The 19833-nt window shown below is 40.5% G+C and overlaps 2 protein-coding genes and 1 long non-coding RNA gene across 3 annotated transcripts; all 3 read right to left on the bottom strand.

Moving 5' to 3' along the window:
- Positions 1-125: 125 nt before the first annotated feature.
- On the bottom strand, positions 126-6373 carry LOC136950469 (sulfotransferase 2B1-like). The gene is made up of 6 exons (XM_067244821.1): positions 6235-6373; positions 2608-2819; positions 2112-2238; positions 1452-1546; positions 891-1071; positions 126-447 (listed from the first exon to the last, which is right to left on the bottom strand). The coding sequence occupies exons 1-6, from the start codon at positions 6371-6373 to the stop codon at positions 338-340; spliced, it is 864 nt and encodes a 287-aa protein (XP_067100922.1). The 3' UTR covers positions 126-337.
- Positions 6374-6522: 149 nt separating this feature from the next.
- LOC136950106 (sulfotransferase 2B1-like) lies at positions 6523-19693 on the bottom strand. Its single transcript, XM_067244209.1, has 6 exons — positions 19533-19693; positions 8876-9087; positions 8380-8506; positions 7967-8061; positions 7653-7833; positions 6523-7206 (listed from the first exon to the last, which is right to left on the bottom strand). The coding sequence occupies exons 1-6, from the start codon at positions 19669-19671 to the stop codon at positions 7097-7099; spliced, it is 864 nt and encodes a 287-aa protein (XP_067100310.1). The 5' UTR covers positions 19672-19693; the 3' UTR covers positions 6523-7096.
- On the bottom strand, positions 17290-18246 carry LOC136950107 (uncharacterized). The gene is made up of 3 exons (XR_010877470.1): positions 18112-18246; positions 17534-17658; positions 17290-17448 (listed from the first exon to the last, which is right to left on the bottom strand). It is a non-coding gene; the product is annotated as an uncharacterized lncRNA (long non-coding RNA).
- Positions 19694-19833: the final 140 nt, after the last annotated feature.

Raw genomic sequence — 19833 nt, 5'->3', positions numbered from 1 at the left:
GAGGCAGATTCACTACTACTTCAACTACTAACAGATAGAAGCAGGGGCAAAGGTATCATTACACATGAACTTTATATAATGACACTTTTTGAAAACTGTAAATTTGTCACCCCCCCCCCCCCCCCCCCCCCCACACACACACACACTTTTTATTTAGAAGATTATATCTAACAAACCTACAAACCTGTTTGGAAGATAGTCAAGATAATTTGTAACTAAGCTCCCATTTTCAAACTGGGACATGAAGGCAGTTGATCTAAACAGTTGCCTCGGAACATGTGTAGGCTACTGTATGTTATTTATTACACTTATTAAACTATAACGGCTATAAGGAATGTCAGTTCCACACAAATTTGTATTTGACATCCTTCATTTTGTCTCTATAAACAGCATCAAATAACTCTGCTTGGGCCACAGTGAGCTGGTTCTTCCAGTCTCCTACGACTCCTGGGGAAAAAGGCACACAGAATATGATAAAGTACAATCACTAAGTTAGGTATATTTAAGATCAACACTAACAGTTGAAGCAGATGATTTTCTCCAATCTAGTAGTTGATTTTTCTTCCTTAGCGGTTGACTACAGAAATACTGTAGAACTGTGCTCTTCTGAACCTTGAATGTCTGATGTATTTTCTATACTATTTGTATCTTTGTTTGGATAAAAATGTCTGCTAAATGACTAAAATGCAAATGTATCAAAAAGTACAGAAAGTTCAAAGCAAAATAACCAAATGTCTAGCTCAGTGAAATAAAAGAATTTGCCTGCAGATCAAAAGTTCCAAGGCTCAAACCCATCCCTGTATGTCACTCTGAATTCCTCCCTTGTGGATCTTAAAATATAAAACATACCAATAAAGAAAACATCCTTAAGAATACAAGGAGGGTCGTACCTTTCCTGAGGAATTCTGATTTGGTCTGGTCCATGAACTCGCTGGGTACCAGGGAGTAGTTGGACATTTTGTTTTGCTTCATGTTCTTGAACATGCAGTGGTCTGCTATCTTCTCAACCACCTCGGGGGTTAAGGAACTGTCCATGAAGAGGGCAATCCTGGCCACAGAATCCCTCAGGTCCTGCCAGGATGCAGAAAAACCAGTGGTGTAGTCACTCAACCTGCTGTCCTCCCCGTGGCTACCCTTACCCAATCATCACTGCTTAGTCCGTAGTGGACCAATGGGAAAAGACTACACCATGTAGAACATTAAAAAAAAAATCTAATTCTCTATTGCAGAAAACAGAGTAATGTTCCATGAACTGACATCACTATGAAAAATGCTAAGGCATGCACAAACACTATTTGGAAAAGGACTGAGCAGTTCAAGACAAAACAGAAACCTTTGTCATTTGATACAGTGCAACCAATGTGTTTAAAGTATGTGTGTATTGCACTGATCTTCATTCATGGCATACCATAATACTGTAGGGATCTGCTGGGATCTAGTAAGACACTCACCCATATCATCTCCTCATAGGAGATGTACATAACACGGTCTTGGTCCTTTGCATTCAACCAACCCTTAACGTGGTCGAACCATGAACCAAACATAACTGAAACCACATACACACAAGACTTCTCATACAGAAAACTTCAATTTACGTGCTTGATGTGTCAGCAAAAAATAATTAAAAATAAAAATAACCTAGATTACAACATGAATACAATTTTAGTTGAATTCATCAATTTAACCCTTGTGCTGCCTTCGGGTCACATGACCCGAAGGTTCATAACGAACCATCGTTGTTTTTACCCAATTTTACCCAATACAAAAACAAATAAAAATAATTTTCTTTTAACCTTCGCAATGTTGGGGGTCTGAGACAGCCCAACAGTTAAAAGAAAATGCTTCACTTTGTTTTTGTATGCGGTAAAGTTGTCGCAATACGACGGTGGGTCACAATGACTGATGGGTCAGAATGACCCGAAGATAACACAAGGGTTAAGATATTGTATGGTGTTTTGTAATGTGATTTATTGTCCCTAAATACTAAACTATAATGGCATGGGTACCTGTATCCACAGAGAATCCATGAAGAATAAACACAGCATGCATGGACACGCACATTTCCTTCCACTAACACAGACACGCAACACCTACGTTCACCAGCACAGTACCTTTTCCACTGAGAAACTTCTGTAGGAAATCGTCCTGTGATTGGGGGTTAACCAGGTAGGAGGCCATCCCATAATAATGGTAGGAAGATGTGAACACATCTCTGGGGTTCCTCATGATGTAAATCACCTGGCCGAAGAACAAGCCACACTAATTGATGAATTATTCATCTTAGTATTAAATCAACTATTAAATCAATAACCCCATTACCTCTGTAGGAAAGACAAGGTTCACAGTCTTGTGTGAGGTCATACTCACTCACATAATTGCCATTCCTGCAAGATCCCATTTAGTTTTCAAAACACACATATCCACCACAGTTGTATTTCATTGCACCATCACCCTTCATGATCAGTGTTCAAATTGAGAGGGGGAGGGGCAATGGTGGTCTTGGATCCCCAATAAGAGTTGAATGACCCTGTGCTATTAGTGTTACCTATACCAACCCATCCACCATGCAGGTGGGTAATGACCTTAGGAGGGGAGACTGCACCCTACCTTGGGTTTGTCCTTGAAGAAGGACTGGGGCATCATGTCATAGTGGAAGTGTGTGGCAAACAGGCGAGGCGAAGGCCTCTGTTCCAGGTTGAGAACCTGGGCCCTGTGTTCCTCCAGCCAGGGAACCCGGTCCCAGTTGGGCTGGGTCAGAACCGAGGTCAAGTCCCCTCCACTCTGAATCAGGGGAGTGATCTCCTGCATCCATGTTGTGCCTGGAACACAGGCGTTAGCACGGTTATTTAAATGGCAGTCGTAGGCTACTTTACTGTTTGTAAACGGAGTGACTAGCAGGGGCGTCGTTAGACCCTTTTTACTGGGGCACGTGCCTTGCCCCAGTATAAATCTTCTGTGTCCCAATAAGATCAAAAGTTTGAGTTTTAACAATTTACTATATTAGTCAGTGCATTCATTTAGATTGATAATCCCGGAAAAATTAAACGCAGTATACCAATCAACGCTTGTAAAATCAAAACAGTTTAACTGAAAAAACAAACCGATGCCCGCAGAATTCCATGTCAGAGCGCTCTTCTGAGCTTGCAAGATAGCCACTGCAGCAAGCACACAGAAGTCCAGGTGTCGGACTCGGCAAGTAGGCTAAGTCAGAATTGAGGTAGGCTATAAGAAAACATTACAAAACTAAAGAAAGTGTCTACATGATAGGCCTACCGATAATCTTATTTTGATAAAAACATAAAAACAATATAACATGAAGCTCAAAAAACAGTATTTGCTCTCAATTGAATGCGAAGAAAATGTGCGCACTCGCATTAACTATAGGCCTATTGATGTCCCTGCCAAAGCTGATATCAAACTTGCATCACTGAACTGTTGTATAGTGGGTTAGGGGAGTTTCTATAGCCTAGTAGTGCATTGTGCGCATCAAGCTAGGAAGAAAAAAAAGAGATATAGGGGCCTGTGCATCAGCGTTATGTCTAAAATCGCCCCCTAGTGACTAGCATCTGAAGTTATAGGCTACTACTTCATCAGTCTCCTTATTGTCACACTTGTTTTGGTGGATTTTCTTGTATTTCAATAAACGCAGATTTGCCGCATGGAAAGCCCAGCAGAGGTGGAAAGGATACACAGGGAAAGATTACGGGTCCAGGATAGGCTATTGGCTCAATTCGTTTCCAGTACAAAATCCCCGCATGTAGCCTACAGACAACACATTTTGCAATCCACCTAGGTCACCTAATTCCTGAAAGTGCAGGATACATGTAAAACTCGTTGGCATGAAAACATAATCATATGCCCTATGCCTACTTAATGTAGCACATCGGCCTATTGTAACTAAAACTGTTTTATTTACTCGGCAGAAATCTTCCCTCAGAATGCCTGCGCCTTTAATTGTATATAGCGGGACAAGTTATCACTTACAGCGTGATAAAGGTTTGAAATGCGTGAGAAATACAAGGTGTTGCGTGAGAGCGTGAGAAATGGTGAGTCTCACGGCGAATGCGGTAGACTTAAAGGGGCGATTGACTGCAAAACCGATTTTACCTTGTCATAGTTGAAAAATGACAGTTTGGTAAAATAGACATACAGTGAAACTCAAAGTCCATTGACGCCTCTTTCCTATATAAATCTCACAATTTGTAACTGCTGCTGTGAAAGATAGCTTTCAAAAACATTCCCAGCTGTGACGTCCCAACGGGGCTCCTCCTTTTTTGGCTCTTTCTGTCACGCCCCAACATTTACCTTCAGACCAGCCCACCGGTGTTCTGGCCCAGGAACATTACTGGAGCTCATGTAGATCTCAGACACTAGTTTATCAGCGCGCTGCTCTGTAGCCTACTTCCACGGGATTTGAAAGAAGAAACTTTTTCTAAGGATGTTGAAAATGGACCACGGTCGTAAATGCAGTGTTCCAGGCTGTACAGGGAATGCTGACAGTCATAGTCTTCCCACGGAACCAAACTCTCGACGGGCATGGCTGATGTTTGTTTACGAGAAGATCCCTGTGAAGTTCGAACCTTGGTTCTTCATTTGCTTGAACCATTTCACCAACGACAGTTTTGAAAACCTAGGATAATTTAAAGAAGGATTTGCTAAGCCGCTGTTGCTGAAAAGAGGTTCTGTTCCAACCGTATGCTCATCACAAACGCAAGCTGTAGGCCAAGTATGATTTTGTCGCTAACAGTTAGCCTGCAATGCTAACGTCTCCTGTATCTAGCATAGGTAGAATGCTAAATACGTTTCTAAACACATCAACATACCTTACTTAGCAAATGACTCTAGCTAGACTAACTGTAGTCGGCATTGGAAGGGAAGCTTCCGAAAACGAATAGCCAGAAAACGAATAGCAGTCTATACTATTGCTAACGCTTGTCTAGATTATCTATTCGAAAGAACTGGAGAAAGGCAGGTGCTAGATACAGGATACGTTAGCATTGCTAATAACTGTTACCCGGCAAAATCATACTACAGCTTGCGGTTGTGATGAAGATAAGGTCGGAACGTACCTCTTCTCAGCAACAGCTTCATAGCAAATCCTGCTTTGGATTGTCCCAGGTTTTCAAAACCGTCCTTGGTGAAATGGTTCGCGCAAATGTGTCCAGGGTCGAACTGCACAGAGATCTTCTACGCTGCGGTATAGACAAACATCAGCCATGCCCGTCTAGTCAATGTTAACTATAGACTCTAGCTCATCTGCTTTTTATTAACAGTGATTTGCAAGGAATGCAAGAACAGCTAGGTTGAATGTGTGATGATTTAGCCTAGTTTATTGGCAATGGAGCTAACGTTATTTCATGTTCATGACTGTCTTTCATTCAAATAAATAACCCGTGTTGTCATGTAAAACTACAATTCAAGATGTTTGTCCAGATCTATTTTTCAGGAATATAGCTAGAGCTAACTGAAGCTGAGTTGAATAACGATAGTTTGTTTGCTAAGCTGTAGTGCTATACCCACCTAAGTCGATCCTATTGGCTTCGACAACAGAGGTGGAAACAACTAGGGTAATCATTTCAAATGATATCTAGTCAATCTGTTGAAAACAGTGTTGTTTAGACAAAATAGATTTATTTGTACGTTTTTATTTCAAGTCTCCACTTTCGATGTTTCATTGAGTGTTGGCCATGATGCGTCTTTGCTACGCAGGCAGCTTCACTCGTTGTAGACCAACCAATCAGCGCGCAGCTCATCTATATATTCATGAGCATACCATAAAAGGAGAAAACCTAGCGTTTTTTTTCCGGGAAAATTTCACTGGACGTATAAGGGGGCATAGAACAGCACCCGGATCATTTTTAGCCCAACCAATGTTGCATACCCTATTCGGAGACCTTAAGGAACAGTGTGAAATACCCCAAAACCCCAGTCAATCGCCCCTTTAAGAGCCCCACTCACCATATACAACTTCACAAAGTAGCGTGTAGTGACACTGACAAACTATTTAAACACGTAGGCTATTCTCTATAATCGATTTAACAAAATTGTAAATACATAGTTGTAGTCGTGAATTACCAATTTTGTTTACGTACAGTAACCTAGACTACGGCTTGCCATACAACACGACAGTTTTGGTTAAGTGTGTTTTGATGCAGCCTCTCATTTTTGGTCCATAACCAGCCTCGTAGATACGCCATTGTTCCAGATAGCCATCTCTTGACGGTAAAAACTTACCAGATTTCGGATAAGTCACAATAACAACGTCGTCCGGTCTAAAAGTGAATTGTTCATAGTATGCAATGCTCTCTGGAGGGTATAGCAGTTTGGGGAGATAGACTCCTTTATGGACGGTGTATAATTCATCTTCGGTCATGCTGCTTCCAAAGTGACAGCAACCTCGCAAACACAAAGTGAACCTTGGAACACTATCAGACACCAAAAAAAAAAAACACTTGAATGAAGTACATCTTTTATTTATTGAGACAGTTAATATATATATATATGTTACATATAGGGCTATCATATAACTACTTCAAATACTAACAGATAGAAGCAGGGGCAAAGGTTTAATTACACATGAACTTAGTATAATGACACTTTTTGAAAACTGTATATTTGCCCCCCCCCCCCCCCCCCCCCACACACACACACACACACTTTTTATTAAGAGGATTATATCTAACGACTGCGTCCTCACTTATATATATATTTTAAAAGCTCTCCCACCAAAATGTTAAAACAAACCTACACACCTGGTTGGAAGATAGTCAAGATAATTTGTCTGACTAAGCTCCCATTTTCAAACTGGGACATAGATTTAGTCATTTAGCAGATGTTCTTATCCAGAGCGACTTACAGTAAGTACAGGGACATTCCCCCCGAGGCAAGTAGGGTGATGTGCCTTGCCCAAGGACACAACGTAATTTTGCACAGCCGGGAATCGAACCAACAACCTTCTGATTAATAGCCTGACTCCCTAACCGCTCAGCCATCTGACTCCCTGACATAAAGGCAATTGATCTAAACAGTTGATTCTGAACATATGTACTGTATGTTATTTATTACACTTATTACACTATAGCGGCTATAAGGAATGTCAGTTCCACACAAATTTGTATTTGACATCCTTCATTTTGTCTCTGTAAACAGCATCAAATAACTCTGCTTGGGCCACAGTGAGCTGGTTCTTCCAGTCTCCTACGACTCCTGGGGAAAAAGGCACACAGAATATGATGTACAATGAAGTACAATCACTAAGTTAGGTATATTTAAGATCCACGCTAACAGTTGAAGCAGATGATTTTCTCCAATCTAGTAGTTGATTTTTCTTCCTGAGCTCTTGACTACAGAAATACTGTAGAACTGTGCTCTTCTGAACCTTGATTGTCTGATGTACTTTATATAATATTTGTATCTTTGTTTGGATAAAAGTGTCTGCTAAATGACTAAAATGCTAATGTATCAAGAAGTACAGAAAGTTAAAGCAAAATAACCAAATGTCTAGCTCAGTGAAATAAAAGCATTTGCCTGCAGATCAAAAGTTCCCAGGTTCAAACCCATCCCTGTATGTCACTTTGGATTCCTCCCTTGTGGATCTTAAAATATAAAACTTACTAATAAACAAAACATCCTTAATACAAGGAGGGTCATACCTTTCCTGAGGAATTCTGATTTGGTCTGGTCCATGAACTCGCTGGGAACCAGGGAGTAGTTGGACATCTTGTTTTGCTTCATGTTCTTGAACATGCAGTGGTCTGCTATCTTCTCAACCACCTCGGGGGTTAAGGAACTGTCCATGAAGAGGGAAATCCTGGCCACAGAATCCCTCAGGTCCTGCCAGGATGCAGAAAAACCAGTGGTGTAGTCACTCAACCTGCTGTCCTCCCCGTGGCTACCCTTACCCAATCATCACTGCTTATTCCGTAGTGGACCAATGGGATCTGCTGGGATCTAGTAAGACACTCACCCATATCATCTCCTCATAGGAGATGTACATAACACGGTCCTGGTCTTTTGCATTCAACCAACCCTTAACGTGGTCAAACCATGAACCAAACATAACTGAAACCACAAACACACAAGACTTCTCATACAGAAAACTTCAATTTACGTGCTTGATGTGTCAGCAAAGATTAATAGTAATTCATTAGAGAAAAATAACCTAGATTATGACATGAATACAATTTAAATTGAATTCAACAATTTAAGATATTGTATGGTGTTTTGTATTGTGATATATTTTCCCTAACTACTTAACTATAATGGCATGGGTATTTGTATCCACAGAGAATCCATTAAAAATAAACACAGCATGCATGGACACGCACATTTCCTTCCACTAACACAGACACGCAACACCTACGTTCACCAGCACAGTACCTTTTCCACTGAGAAACTTCTGTAGGAAATCGTCCTGTGATTGGGGGTTAACCAGGTAGGAGGCCATCCCATAATAATGGTAGGAAGATGTGAACACATCTCTGGGGTTCCTCATGATGTAAATCACCTGGCCGAAGAACAAGCCACACTAATTGATGAATTATTCATCTTAGTATTAAATCAACTATTAAATCAATAACCCCATTACCTCTGTAGGAAAGACAAGGTTCACAATCTTGTGTGAGGTAATGCTCACTTACATAATTGCCATTCCTGCAAGATCCCATTTAGTTTTCAAAACACACATATCCACCACAGTTGTATTTCATTGCACCATCACCCTTCATGGTCAGTGTTCAAATTGAGAGGGGGAGGGGCAATGGTGGTCTTGGATCCCCAATAAGAGTTGAATGACCCTGTGCTATTAGTGTTACCTATACCAACCCATCCACCATGCAGGTGGGTAATGACCTTAGGAGGGGAGACTGCACCCTACCTTGGGTTTGTCCTTGAAGAAGGACTGGGGCATCATGTCATAGTGGAAGTGTGTGGCAAACAGGCGAGGCGAAGGCCTCTGTTCCAGGTTGAGAACCTGGGCCCTGTGTTCCTCCAGCCAGGGAACCCGGTCCCAGTTGGGCTGGGTCAGAACCGAGGTCAAGTCCCCTCCACTCTGAATCAGGGGAGTGATCTCCTGCATCCATGTTGTGCCTGGAACACAGGTGTTTGCACGGTTATTTAAATGGCAGTCGTAGGCTACTTTACTGTTTGTAAGTGGAGTGACTAGCATCTGAAGTTATAGGCTACTACTTCAGCTACTACTATCAGTCTCCTGAATTTTATCACACATTTTTTTTCTAGCATTTCTAGCATTCTAGCATTTCAATAAACGCAGTTTTGCGACATGAAAAGCCCAGCAGAGGTAGAAAGGATACACATGGAAAGACCCCGGGTCCAGGATACTATGTTTGGCTCAATTAGTTTCCATTACAAAATTCACTGCATGTACAGACGAAACAAATATTGGTCACCGAATTCCTGAACGTGGAGGATACATGTAAAACTCTATCTGTGGGTGCAGCCGAGCTGACTTACTAGTTTAGGAACTCAAAGTTCTTTTGTACTCGACACAGAAATGTCAGAAATAAAAGTCTATAATCCAAAAATGTGTATTTTTGTTTGTTTACTTAATAACTTAAAACAAACAATATAACAAACTCAGGATAATACTTCCAACAAGTTAACTGTGATTAAGTGGGTAGTACAACGGTACTTAGGGACGGTTCGCTTGACCCGATGTTAGTTTCCTCAAGGATCACAATGACTCTTGCTTAGAGACTTGTTGCTCTTGTGGTTAGTGGTAACTGATTAAAAAAAATTGTTCTCGCTGTGATATATTGTTTTATTACTGTTGCTTGCTTTTTTCCACAGGTACACTTGCACTTATAGCTGTTCATGTTGTTTAATTGTAACTTGTTTAACTACATGCTCTTATGGTTCTTCCCTTTGGCACTTACTTTGGTTGTTCATAATGTGTGCTTCATGTTTTGGCTACTCGCGATGTTTTTTGGCTATCTTGTTGTTATGATCAGTGACCTATGCACTTTGTAATGCTCTCTCTTGGAAGTCGCTTTGGATAAAAGCGTCTGCTAAATGAATAAATGTAAATGTAAGTGCAGGTCAAAAAACTGTGTTGCTCCAAGGTCCAATAGCTTCTGCCTGTTTCGCGGAGATCCTTACTCTTTTATACTAAAACAAACCGCCAATCAAATTATATTATTCCCAGCATCACTGGTCAACTATAAATATTTTCATGTATACATTACACATGCAACACAGGTTCTTCTTAGTTCTCGTAATCTTAACATCTCAATACTCAATTACAACATTATTACAAAAAACTATTATTTCTATAGAAATGGCTACAACACTATCGTTGGCATAAAAACAGGGGGGGGGGGGGGGGGTGAGGGGGGGTAGAGACAAACCTTGCCTAGGGCGCCAAATGTGCTAGGACCGGCACTGATTAGTCTACACAACTTCACAAAAATGTAGCATGTGTCCTGTTTTTTACTTAGAGTAGCCTTGCCATACAACACGACAGTTTCGGTTGAGTGTGTTTTGATGCAGCAGCCCAGGGGCGTCGTTAGACTCTTTTTGGGGCATGTACCCCAGTAGGCCTATAAATCTGCTGTGCCCCAGTCAAATCTAAAGATTGAATTTTAACAATTTACTTTATTAGTCAGTGCATTAATTTAGATTGATAATCCCGGAAAAAATAAACGCAGTATCCCAATCAACGCTTGTAAAAGTGTTTAACCGAAAACACAAACCGATACACTCAGAATTCCATGTCAGCGCGCTCTTCTGAGCTTGCCAAATAGCCACTGCAGTATGGAACGCCGATTGTGCCAAAACGTCTGAATTCTCGTTCGTGTACAGACGTTACATTTTAATGTGTACACGGCCGTTTTTAACGTCTGTACACGTTTTGACGTCTGTACACGGCCGTTTTTAACGTCTGTACACGTTTAAAACTGGGTGCTACCACTTCATTTGTTTCTGAGGGGAAACCAGATAACGATCATTGCAAGAGAGAAAACCTGTCCACACTCAACCAATCTTGATTGAATTAAGGTGAAAAAATAGGCTAATATAAATTGGCAGTGACATTATCAACAACTGTAGGCTATTTTGTAAGCTGCTGAAAAAATAATTACGTTTGTATACTATATCATATTCACATTTCGAAAAATGTATACATTTAAGTTTGTTAAAATTCCCACTAGATGGCAGTGTGAGTGCACAAATAGTAAGGGCAGAGCCTCTGGTCAATGTGATGGGTATACCCAAGGATAAATTGTGGCGCAACAGCAAGCAAAATAACATTACAATAAAACAGGTTATGAATACACATGGTTGAAGACAGTTGGCCAGTACACAGAGTAGCCGTATTCAAGAAATAAAACACGTAATACCCATGGCAATATACAAGTAATATCCAACACAGGGAATGTACAAAATACTTTTAATGTAATTGAGAGTAAATGAAAATTTACAGGGTCTGTTTTTTTCCCCCAGGATAGGGATGGGAACCTATCAGTAGTAGTGGTTCCCAACCCTGGTCCTCAGGGCATCCCTGTCCTGCATGTTTGAGATGTTTCCCTGCTCCAACACACCTGATTCAAATGAATGGTTATAAGCAGGCTTCTGCAGAGATGGATAACGACCCATTCATTTGAATCAGGTGTGTTGGAGCAGGGAAACATCTCAAACATGCAGGACAGGTCTATAGAGGATAGAGACCTGTGTTATGCTGAATACACACAAAAATATATTTTTAATCTTTTAAGATTTTTAAAATGTGAGAGACCACAAACATGAGGACAAGAAAATCCAAAATTTAACCTTTTTGATCCTATAGTGTGTAGTGTTTGTCCTCAGGGTTCCCCTCACACATCATGATTTCGGAGCGGCTCCGACGTTCTTCCGAGCAAATTCGGCCACTCTTAACACACCTCACATCAAAGATAAAATAATCTGTAGATAATCGGGACATAAACTAGGATTGTCGGGACATTACCTAGAATTGTCGGAAGGGGGAAATCGGCCCAAAATCAGCCCGATTATCTTGTGGTGTGTACCCAGCATTAGTCAGAGCATGTTTGAATGGAGTTGTAAATTATTGGAGCAAGGAACAAAGTGCCATTAATTAAACCTGAGCAAGGAGCGCACATTATTAATGGCCCAGTTTCCCAGACATGGATTAAACCTGTAGTCCTAGTCCAAAAGTAAGAGAAAAATGCCTAGGCTTAATCCATGTCTGGGAAACTGGGCCATATTGGCTGTAAGAACAAATACAGTATGTAACAAATGTGATCAGATTTAATCTCCATGCCGCTATGTTGCATTGCCTGAGCAGCTCATCTCCTTGCATGCTCTGCGCTTGGAGTCATTATAGGCTATGGTTGCATTCATCCCTGTTCCCTAGTCGAGGTGCATCATTTTCGTAAAATGAATGACACTGAATAGTTTGCCATGAAATGCTTGTCTTGTTGACTAGAAAAACAAATTGTAGGCTTATGTGTAGGCTACAGAGTCACATATATTTATGCATAAAGTTCAACACGTTTAGGAAATGTCTAAAGTTGGCCAATTTAGATTATGTAGGCCTACCTTAATATTCTAACCCAAGGGGGTTAGTATATTATGCAGTGTACATAATGCACTGTATATTTAAACATCAGTTCTCTGCTTTTTTTTTTACTGTCGGAGGCCGAATACACCACAAAACAAGGCTACAGTAAAATATATTGACTTGACTAGGAATTAATTAGCCGACACACTATAGGCTTAATAATAATAATTATAACATGTATATATTACATATTTCCGGTACAGACAGAGCTCGCCTTTCTCTACCCAGAAGATGGACTGGCCAGGTTCCCAAAGGCAAACACGTGCGCGCTGGTGCTATACTTACCTGTTGGCCAGACTTATGACAACTTTAAAAGGTGTAGCTTGGAATAGGTTAGAATAGGTTCTGCGGATCAGTTTGTGGAGGGCTAAATGTAGTCATAAATTAATTTTATTTTACATGAACACGTGTTTTGTTCTGTTTAAATGTATGGATTTCAAAGGCGTGAAACTCATCTTAGAATTTGTTATGTATCTGATCTGCTGATCCGTTGGGAGGGCTGAATATTGTTCGTCCTACATGTATCCTATTTTCAGTTACATAATGCAATGCAACATTAAACACACAAAATTTTATTTGGTCTGCTCATCTTTATTACATTGACGTGATTGAGACTGCTTACTCATTCCAAGGCCTATTGACAATGTGATTACAACAGTTAAATTGTGTGTGTGCACTGTATTAAGACAGGACATTGAGGACCTGATCAGTTCCCAAACTGTCTCTATCTCCACCCAAAGGATTTGTGTGTTGCCTGAGGTGTTCCAACTGTTCGTCACTTGGTTGAAATTGGTTTAGGGGAACCACAACTCTTTGTAGCCAGTCAAAGGCAAGTGCAGCCGCCCCCTGGTCAGCCACCCCCTGGAACTGGCTGCTCCAAATATACCTTGGATACCAGTGTGATGTTGCAACTGTTGTGTCAGACAGCCTTGCACAAAAATGATATGGTGACATGTATCTGGCAGTCCTCAGGTCACGTTTTATACGAGGCAGGTAAACGAAGTGAGGAGCCCAAAGATGCCTTTCGTTGTTGGCAATAATTATACATTATTGGGTGTGCTCAAGCCTTCGGCGAGAGCACAACCTTTGTTCTCTCACATATATATTATTATTATTTTTATTTCTTTTTGCCCCCCTAAAACTCAGTAAATACTTGGCCTACATAGACAACGTAGGTGTCAAAAGTTTCGTCTTGGTAGCGATTGAGTTGCTTCTATTGGAATTTACGTTCCGTTGCATGGTTTAAGCTTAAATTAAGTTTTTGTGGCGAAAAGTGAAGCTAACGGTGGCTAATTTGCTAGCCACAGTCACTGACGTTACTAACGTCACTGCGTCACTAACGTCACGAAAACACGCGTGACTACCTTTGCCAGAACATTCGTTTAGCATCTGTTAACTTGGGGGATAGCTAGGCTAACTATAGCTTTACTGCAAGGCAGCTGCAGAAACGCCACAAGAAAAGAGGCCAGGGTGATAACTATTTACTCATTTTACTTTGTGATATGACACACAATTGTGATGTGTAATGTACAATATAAGCTGATATTATTAAGGAAGTACATCTACTTTCGGAAACAGTAGTCTACTATTTCACTGAAGTATTAGCATCATGACATTAGCCTGTGTTTCCCGGGCAACACATACTACAGTGGTCTATGATGTAGCGTTATCTGTTTTCAATCGTTAAAATAAACATTCCTCACATATACATTTTCGTTGTAGGATTTATTCTGACATTAGAAACCGATTTGTTGGTGAAATTACCATTACCTGTGGTTTCAAACCAGTGTAGCTCACTGCAACGCTGTAGCTTACGCGAGACACACTACAAAAACATCTAGCTACAGTACACAGCTGTTTAGGAAGTCAAACGGCGACAGAAAATGTTCGGCACTCCCCTTACTTAAATCAAAAGTCTATCTAACTACTAACCTGAACTTCATTGCCACAGCCTAAACGTTGTCAATCTGTTCATGAAAATAATTAATTTCAGCCTAAACCGTACAACGGAACGTTAAATCCAATTCAACCAACGCAATCGCTACCAAGACGAACACAGCAGTAGCCTAGTACTGTACCGTAGTAGTACAATTTACCGGGGCAGCTTCTCAACACAGGGCTATATCGCATTTTGCGTTGTTACTGACAATGATCGCTACCAGTGAGCTTTTTATGAATGAGCAATTTTCCACTAAATAAATGTCAAGCTTATTTACGTTTTGGGGGGCATATTTTCAGTTAGCAGATGGTACCGTTTGAATTGCGATTCCATCTTCTACTGCCGGGTAACGTCGTAGAATAATCTTCAAAGGGGTTGTTTATTCATGAATGAATGCAATATGAGTAGGCTAAATGCCTGAAAATATCATGAGAAGAGAAAAACTTAAAATGACGTTTAAATCATAGAGATTAGGTCAATTTTTACACCGGTCTGCAATAATGTCACGAAAACACGCGTGACTACCTTTGGCAGAACATTCGTTTGGCATCTGTTAACTTGGGGGATAGCTAGGCTAACTATAGCTTTACTGCAAGGCAGCTGCAGAAACGCCACAAACAAAGAGGCCAGGGTGATAAATATTTACTCATTTTACTTTGTGATATGACACACAATTGTGATGTGTAATGTACAATATAAGCTGATATTATTAAGGAAGTACATCTACTTTCGGAAACAGTAGTCTACTATTTCACTGACATATTAGCATCATGACATTAGCCTGTGTTGCCCGGGCAACACATACTACAGTGGTCTATGATGTATCTGTTTTCAATCGTTAAAATAAACATTCCTCACATATACATTTTCGTTGTAGGATTTATTCTGACATTAGTAAACGATTTGTTGGTGAAATTACCATTACCTGTGGTTTCAAACCAGTGTAGCTCACTGCAACGCTGTAGCCTACTGTACCCGAGACACTAGTGTGAGTAGCTAACAACAACTCCTCAGCTGTTTAAGTCAAACGGCAACAGAACATGTTCGGCACTCCCCTTACTCAAAAGTCTTTCAGTAGGGAAACTATCTGACTACTAACCTGAACTTCATTGCCACAGCCTAAACTTTGTCAATCTGTTCATGAAAATAATTAATTTCAGCCTAAACCGTACAACGGAACGTTTAATCGAATTCAACCAACGCAATCGCTATCAAGACGAACACAGCAGTAGTCTACTAGTAGTACTGTACTGTAGTAGTAGAATTTACCGGGCAGCTTCTCCACACAGGGCTATATCGCATTTTGAGTTGTTACTGACAATGATCGCTACCAGTGAGCTTTTTATGAATGAGCTATTTTCCACTAAATAAATGTCAAGCTTATTTACGTTTTTGGGGGCATATTTTCAGTTAGCAGATGGTACTGTTTGAATCGCGATTCTATCTTCTGCCGGTAAAGTCGTAGAATAATCTTCAAAGGGGGTTCTTTATTAATGAATGAATGCAATATGAGTAGGCTAAATGCCTGAAAATATCACGAGAAGGGACAACTTAAAAGGACGTTTAAGTCATAGAGATTAGGTCCATTTGTACACCGGTCTGCCAAATGTATTCGTTTTGATTCAGCCTGTCAGCTGCCTCTTGCAGGGGAAATGAGAAGACGTCATATTTCATTCTACACTTCACTCGTATTTTGAGTTGTAAATGAGCAGCAAAAAAAAGATGCTTTTAAATCTATGTAATCTTTATAAATAATAAGTAGGCCCGATGCATTTTTATATAAAATATACAGACCCCTGTGCAACCGACGCAAGCAAGCACACCCTACAATTTCCCCAGAAATTGTATCCTCTCTAGTTATTATTATTTTATAAATAACATAATATAACAAAAAAAATATGAATGGTTTGAATGCAGCTAAAATGATTTGTATACATTTCTGTGCAACATGTTGGGCGTTTAACAGAAAGAAAAGTCCTAACCTCTATTACATTTACATTTAGTCATTTAGCAGACGCTCTTATCCAGAGCGACTTACAGTAAGTACAGGGACATTCCCCCCGAGGCAAGTAGGGTGAAGTGCCTTGCCCAAGGACACAACGTCATTTGGTTGGCATAGCCGGGAATCGAACTAGAAACCTTCTGATTACTAGCCCGATTCCCTCACCGCTCAGCCACCTGACTCTCTATTGCATTCATGTAAAGCTGAAAATCTTATTTTAAATTCAAAACTCATAAAATCAGCTTGTCATTTGCTAGGGACACAGTTAGGGCAAATGAACGAATCACAGTAAGACAAGCCACTTTATGAGCTTGTGGTTGCCATCAAGATGCCACAGCGAATTTGACCCTGCCACTCGATATGTTCTCCTCCGAAGCCTGTGGGACATACTCCGAATAGCAGCACCTTCAGATCAAGTACATCATCTGGTCTGTGTAGCGACCTCTAAAAGAGAAATTGTATGTACTGTCTATGGAAGACAATGTATACATATTAGAACTTAGATACATTTTTACATTCATCTCTAATAGTAACTCTGAACAAAACAATCTGTTTAAGGAACAGTGACAAGGCAGCTATGTGGTACATGCGCTAGACAGTTTTTTTCTCCAAAGATATTGGATATGAAAGAGATATGAAATGTATAGAACGGGTAATTCTGCAGTGTTTCATGTGCTTTGTAAAGAAAAACAAAATTGTGTATGGCTCAGTGAGAAAGTGGTGACATTATTTAGATCTCTCCTGAACTAGTCCTTCAATTGACACATACCTTAACCGTCGGTTCACTGTTCTTCTTGAGACGCCCAAGATCTCCGCAATCTGTTTAGCAGAGAAGTTAGGACAACAACATCTGCAACTGCTCTTGGGCGATTTGGTAAACCGGCCTTCCTCCAGTCTGTCCTCCCATTCGAGGTACGGTGAAACCAGGAGCAACTACAGTTTAGTCTAACGATGTTAGAGACATCGTGTTTTTAATCTTGCTTCTTCAGATCATGTTTAAATATGACGAGTACATTACCACGTTGTTGTTGCTGATCGTTGGCTTCCCGAATTAACTCGCTGAGCAAAAGCATTTCATCAACCACTTCAGATTGAAGCAGTCGCCCTCTGCTCCAGCGAACGCTCGTCGCCATGATCTCCAACCTGTTAGCATGACAAAATATATTAGTGGTAGGCTAACTACAACAAAGCTTGTTAAACAACTCTTTGAGATGCTGGCTTCAGTAACATAACCGCATTCAGTAACGCAATATTCAAAGCCTTATAAGGTCTAGTTTAACAGCGTTAATTTGAGCTTGCTCATTATTAAAGAGTTAGCACTACAAGTGTGATGACGAGTGGTAGGCTAACTACAACAAAGCTTGTTAAACAACTGTTTAAGATTGCTGGCTTCAGTAACATAACCGCATTCAGTAACGCAATATTCAAAGTCTTATAAGGTTTAGTTTAGCGGTGTAAATTTGAAGTTGCTCATTATTTAAGAGTTAGTTAGCACTAAGTGTGTTGATGAGAAGTCAGGAGCCCAGGAGGACAGGACTAGCCAAACAACTATACAAAACAAGTAACTTGGCTTAACGTTGCTAATTGATAGCTTACCTGGTTAGAACAGTCTGTATAGAATCCTGGTCATCTGAAGACAAATGTCGGGTACATGCTTCAAAAGTTCCGAAGGTTTGTGGTCTCATTTTCTGCTATTTGCCTCCACCAGAATTCGAAATCACACACAACGTGTTCGTCTCAAGACGCACTTGTTCCGGGAGTACAACGGTACTTAGGAATGGTTCGCTTGACCCGATGTTAGTTTCCTCAAGGATCACAATGACTCTTGCTTAGAGACTTGTTGCTCTTGTGGTTAGTGGTAACTGATTGAAATTTTTGTTCTCGCTGTGATATATTGTTTTTATTACTATTGCTTGCTTTTTTCCACAGGTACACTTGCACTTATAGCGGTTCATGTTGTTTAATTGTAACTTGTTTAACTACATGCTCTTATGGTTCTTCCCTTTGGCACTTACTTTGGTTGTTCACAATGTGTGCTTCATGTTTTGGCTACTCGCAATGTTTTTTGGCTATCTTGTTGTTGATCAGTGACCTATGCACTTTGTAAAGCTCTCTCTTGGAAGTCGCTTTGGATAAAAGCGTCTGCTAAATGAATAAATGTAAATGTCTTCTTCTTTGGTTCTTTTAATGGCGGTTAGCAAACAAGGTATAGGTGCATCATCGCACCTACTGGACTGAAGTGTGATACAGGATAAACCGCACAATTTTTCTTCCCCACACAAATGGACTGTCCCAAATACTAAATGATAGCTACGTAAGAGCCCACATGATCACAGTAGAACTAGGTACAGCCTAGCGCAGACACTAGGTCAAAATGGGGGTGGCTATGTTGGTCCCAACCAATAGCATGGAAGCATAGATGGTCCAAACGTGTGCAGACGTCAAAAACGGCCGTGTACAGACGTCACGGCCGTTTTTGACGTTAAAATGTAACGTCTGTACAAGAACGAGAATTCAGACGTTTTGGCACAGTTGGCGTTCCATACTGCAGCACGCACACAGAAGTCCACGTGTCGGACTTGGCACACAAGTCAGACTTGAGGTAGGCTAAGAAAACATTACAAAACTAAAGATAGTTTCTAAATGATAGGCCTACCTATCATCTTATCTTGACTAAAACATAAAAACAATATTACATGAAGCTTCATGATAAAGTAAAAGAGTATTTGCGCTCAAATGAATGCGAAAAAAATGTGCGCGCTCGCATTAACTATTGATGTCAAGAGTACAAGAGAAATGTAAATGTCCCTGCCAAAGCTGATATCAAACTTGCATCCCGGAATTGTTGTATAGTGGGTTAAGCAAGGGGAGTTTCTATAGCCGACTAGTGCTTTGTGCGCAGCAAGCTTGAAAGAAAAAAAGAGATATGAATAGGGGTCTGTGCCCCAGTATAGTTTTACCAGCCTCGTAGATACGCAATTTTTCCAGACAGCCATCCCTTGACGGTAAAAACTTACCAGATTTCGGATAAGTCACAATAACAACGTCGTCTGGTCTAAAAGTGAATTGTTCATAGTATGCAATGCTCTCAGGAGGGTGTAGCAGTTTAGGGAGATAGACTCCTTTATAGACGGTGTATAATTCCTCTTCGGTCATGCTGCTTCCAAAGTGACAGGAACCTCGCAAACACAAAGTGAACCTTGGACTATAGAACTTCCCTAGACCTCACTGATATTATCAGTCTTCTTGTCATTCTGATAAGAATAGTCTGCCTCTCTCTCTCCCTATCAGAGATATCTACCACTCTGTTATTGTGAT

Source organism: Osmerus mordax, chromosome 10 (genome assembly GCF_038355195.1).
Source record: "Osmerus mordax isolate fOsmMor3 chromosome 10, fOsmMor3.pri, whole genome shotgun sequence".
NCBI classification, from domain to species: domain Eukaryota; kingdom Metazoa; phylum Chordata; class Actinopteri; order Osmeriformes; family Osmeridae; genus Osmerus; species Osmerus mordax.
Note: the sequence above shows the minus strand (reverse complement) of the source record. Positions and strands in the feature narration are given on the sequence as shown.

Bases quoted from the DNA above. Each gene is read 5' to 3' on its own strand.
- LOC136950469 (XM_067244821.1), bottom strand. From the start codon at position 6,373: ATGACCGAAGATGAATTATACACCGTCCATAAAGGAGTCTATCTCCCC. The intron at 2,820-6,234 runs GTAAGTTTTTAC...CCTGTGTTCCAG, and splicing joins TGTGACTTATCCGAAATCTG to GCACAACATGGATGCAGGAG. The intron at 1,072-1,451 runs GTGAGTGTCTTA...GCATCCTGGCAG, and splicing joins CCTATGAGGAGATGATATGG to GACCTGAGGGATTCTGTGGC.
- LOC136950106 (XM_067244209.1), bottom strand. From the start codon at position 19,671: ATGACCGAAGAGGAATTATACACCGTCTATAAAGGAGTCTATCTCCCT. The intron at 8,507-8,875 runs GTAGGGTGCAGT...TTCTTCGGCCAG, and splicing joins TCTTCAAGGACAAACCCAAG to GTGATTTACATCATGAGGAA. The intron at 7,207-7,652 runs GTATGACCCTCC...CTTTTTCCCCAG, and splicing joins ATCAGAATTCCTCAGGAAAG to GAGTCGTAGGAGACTGGAAG.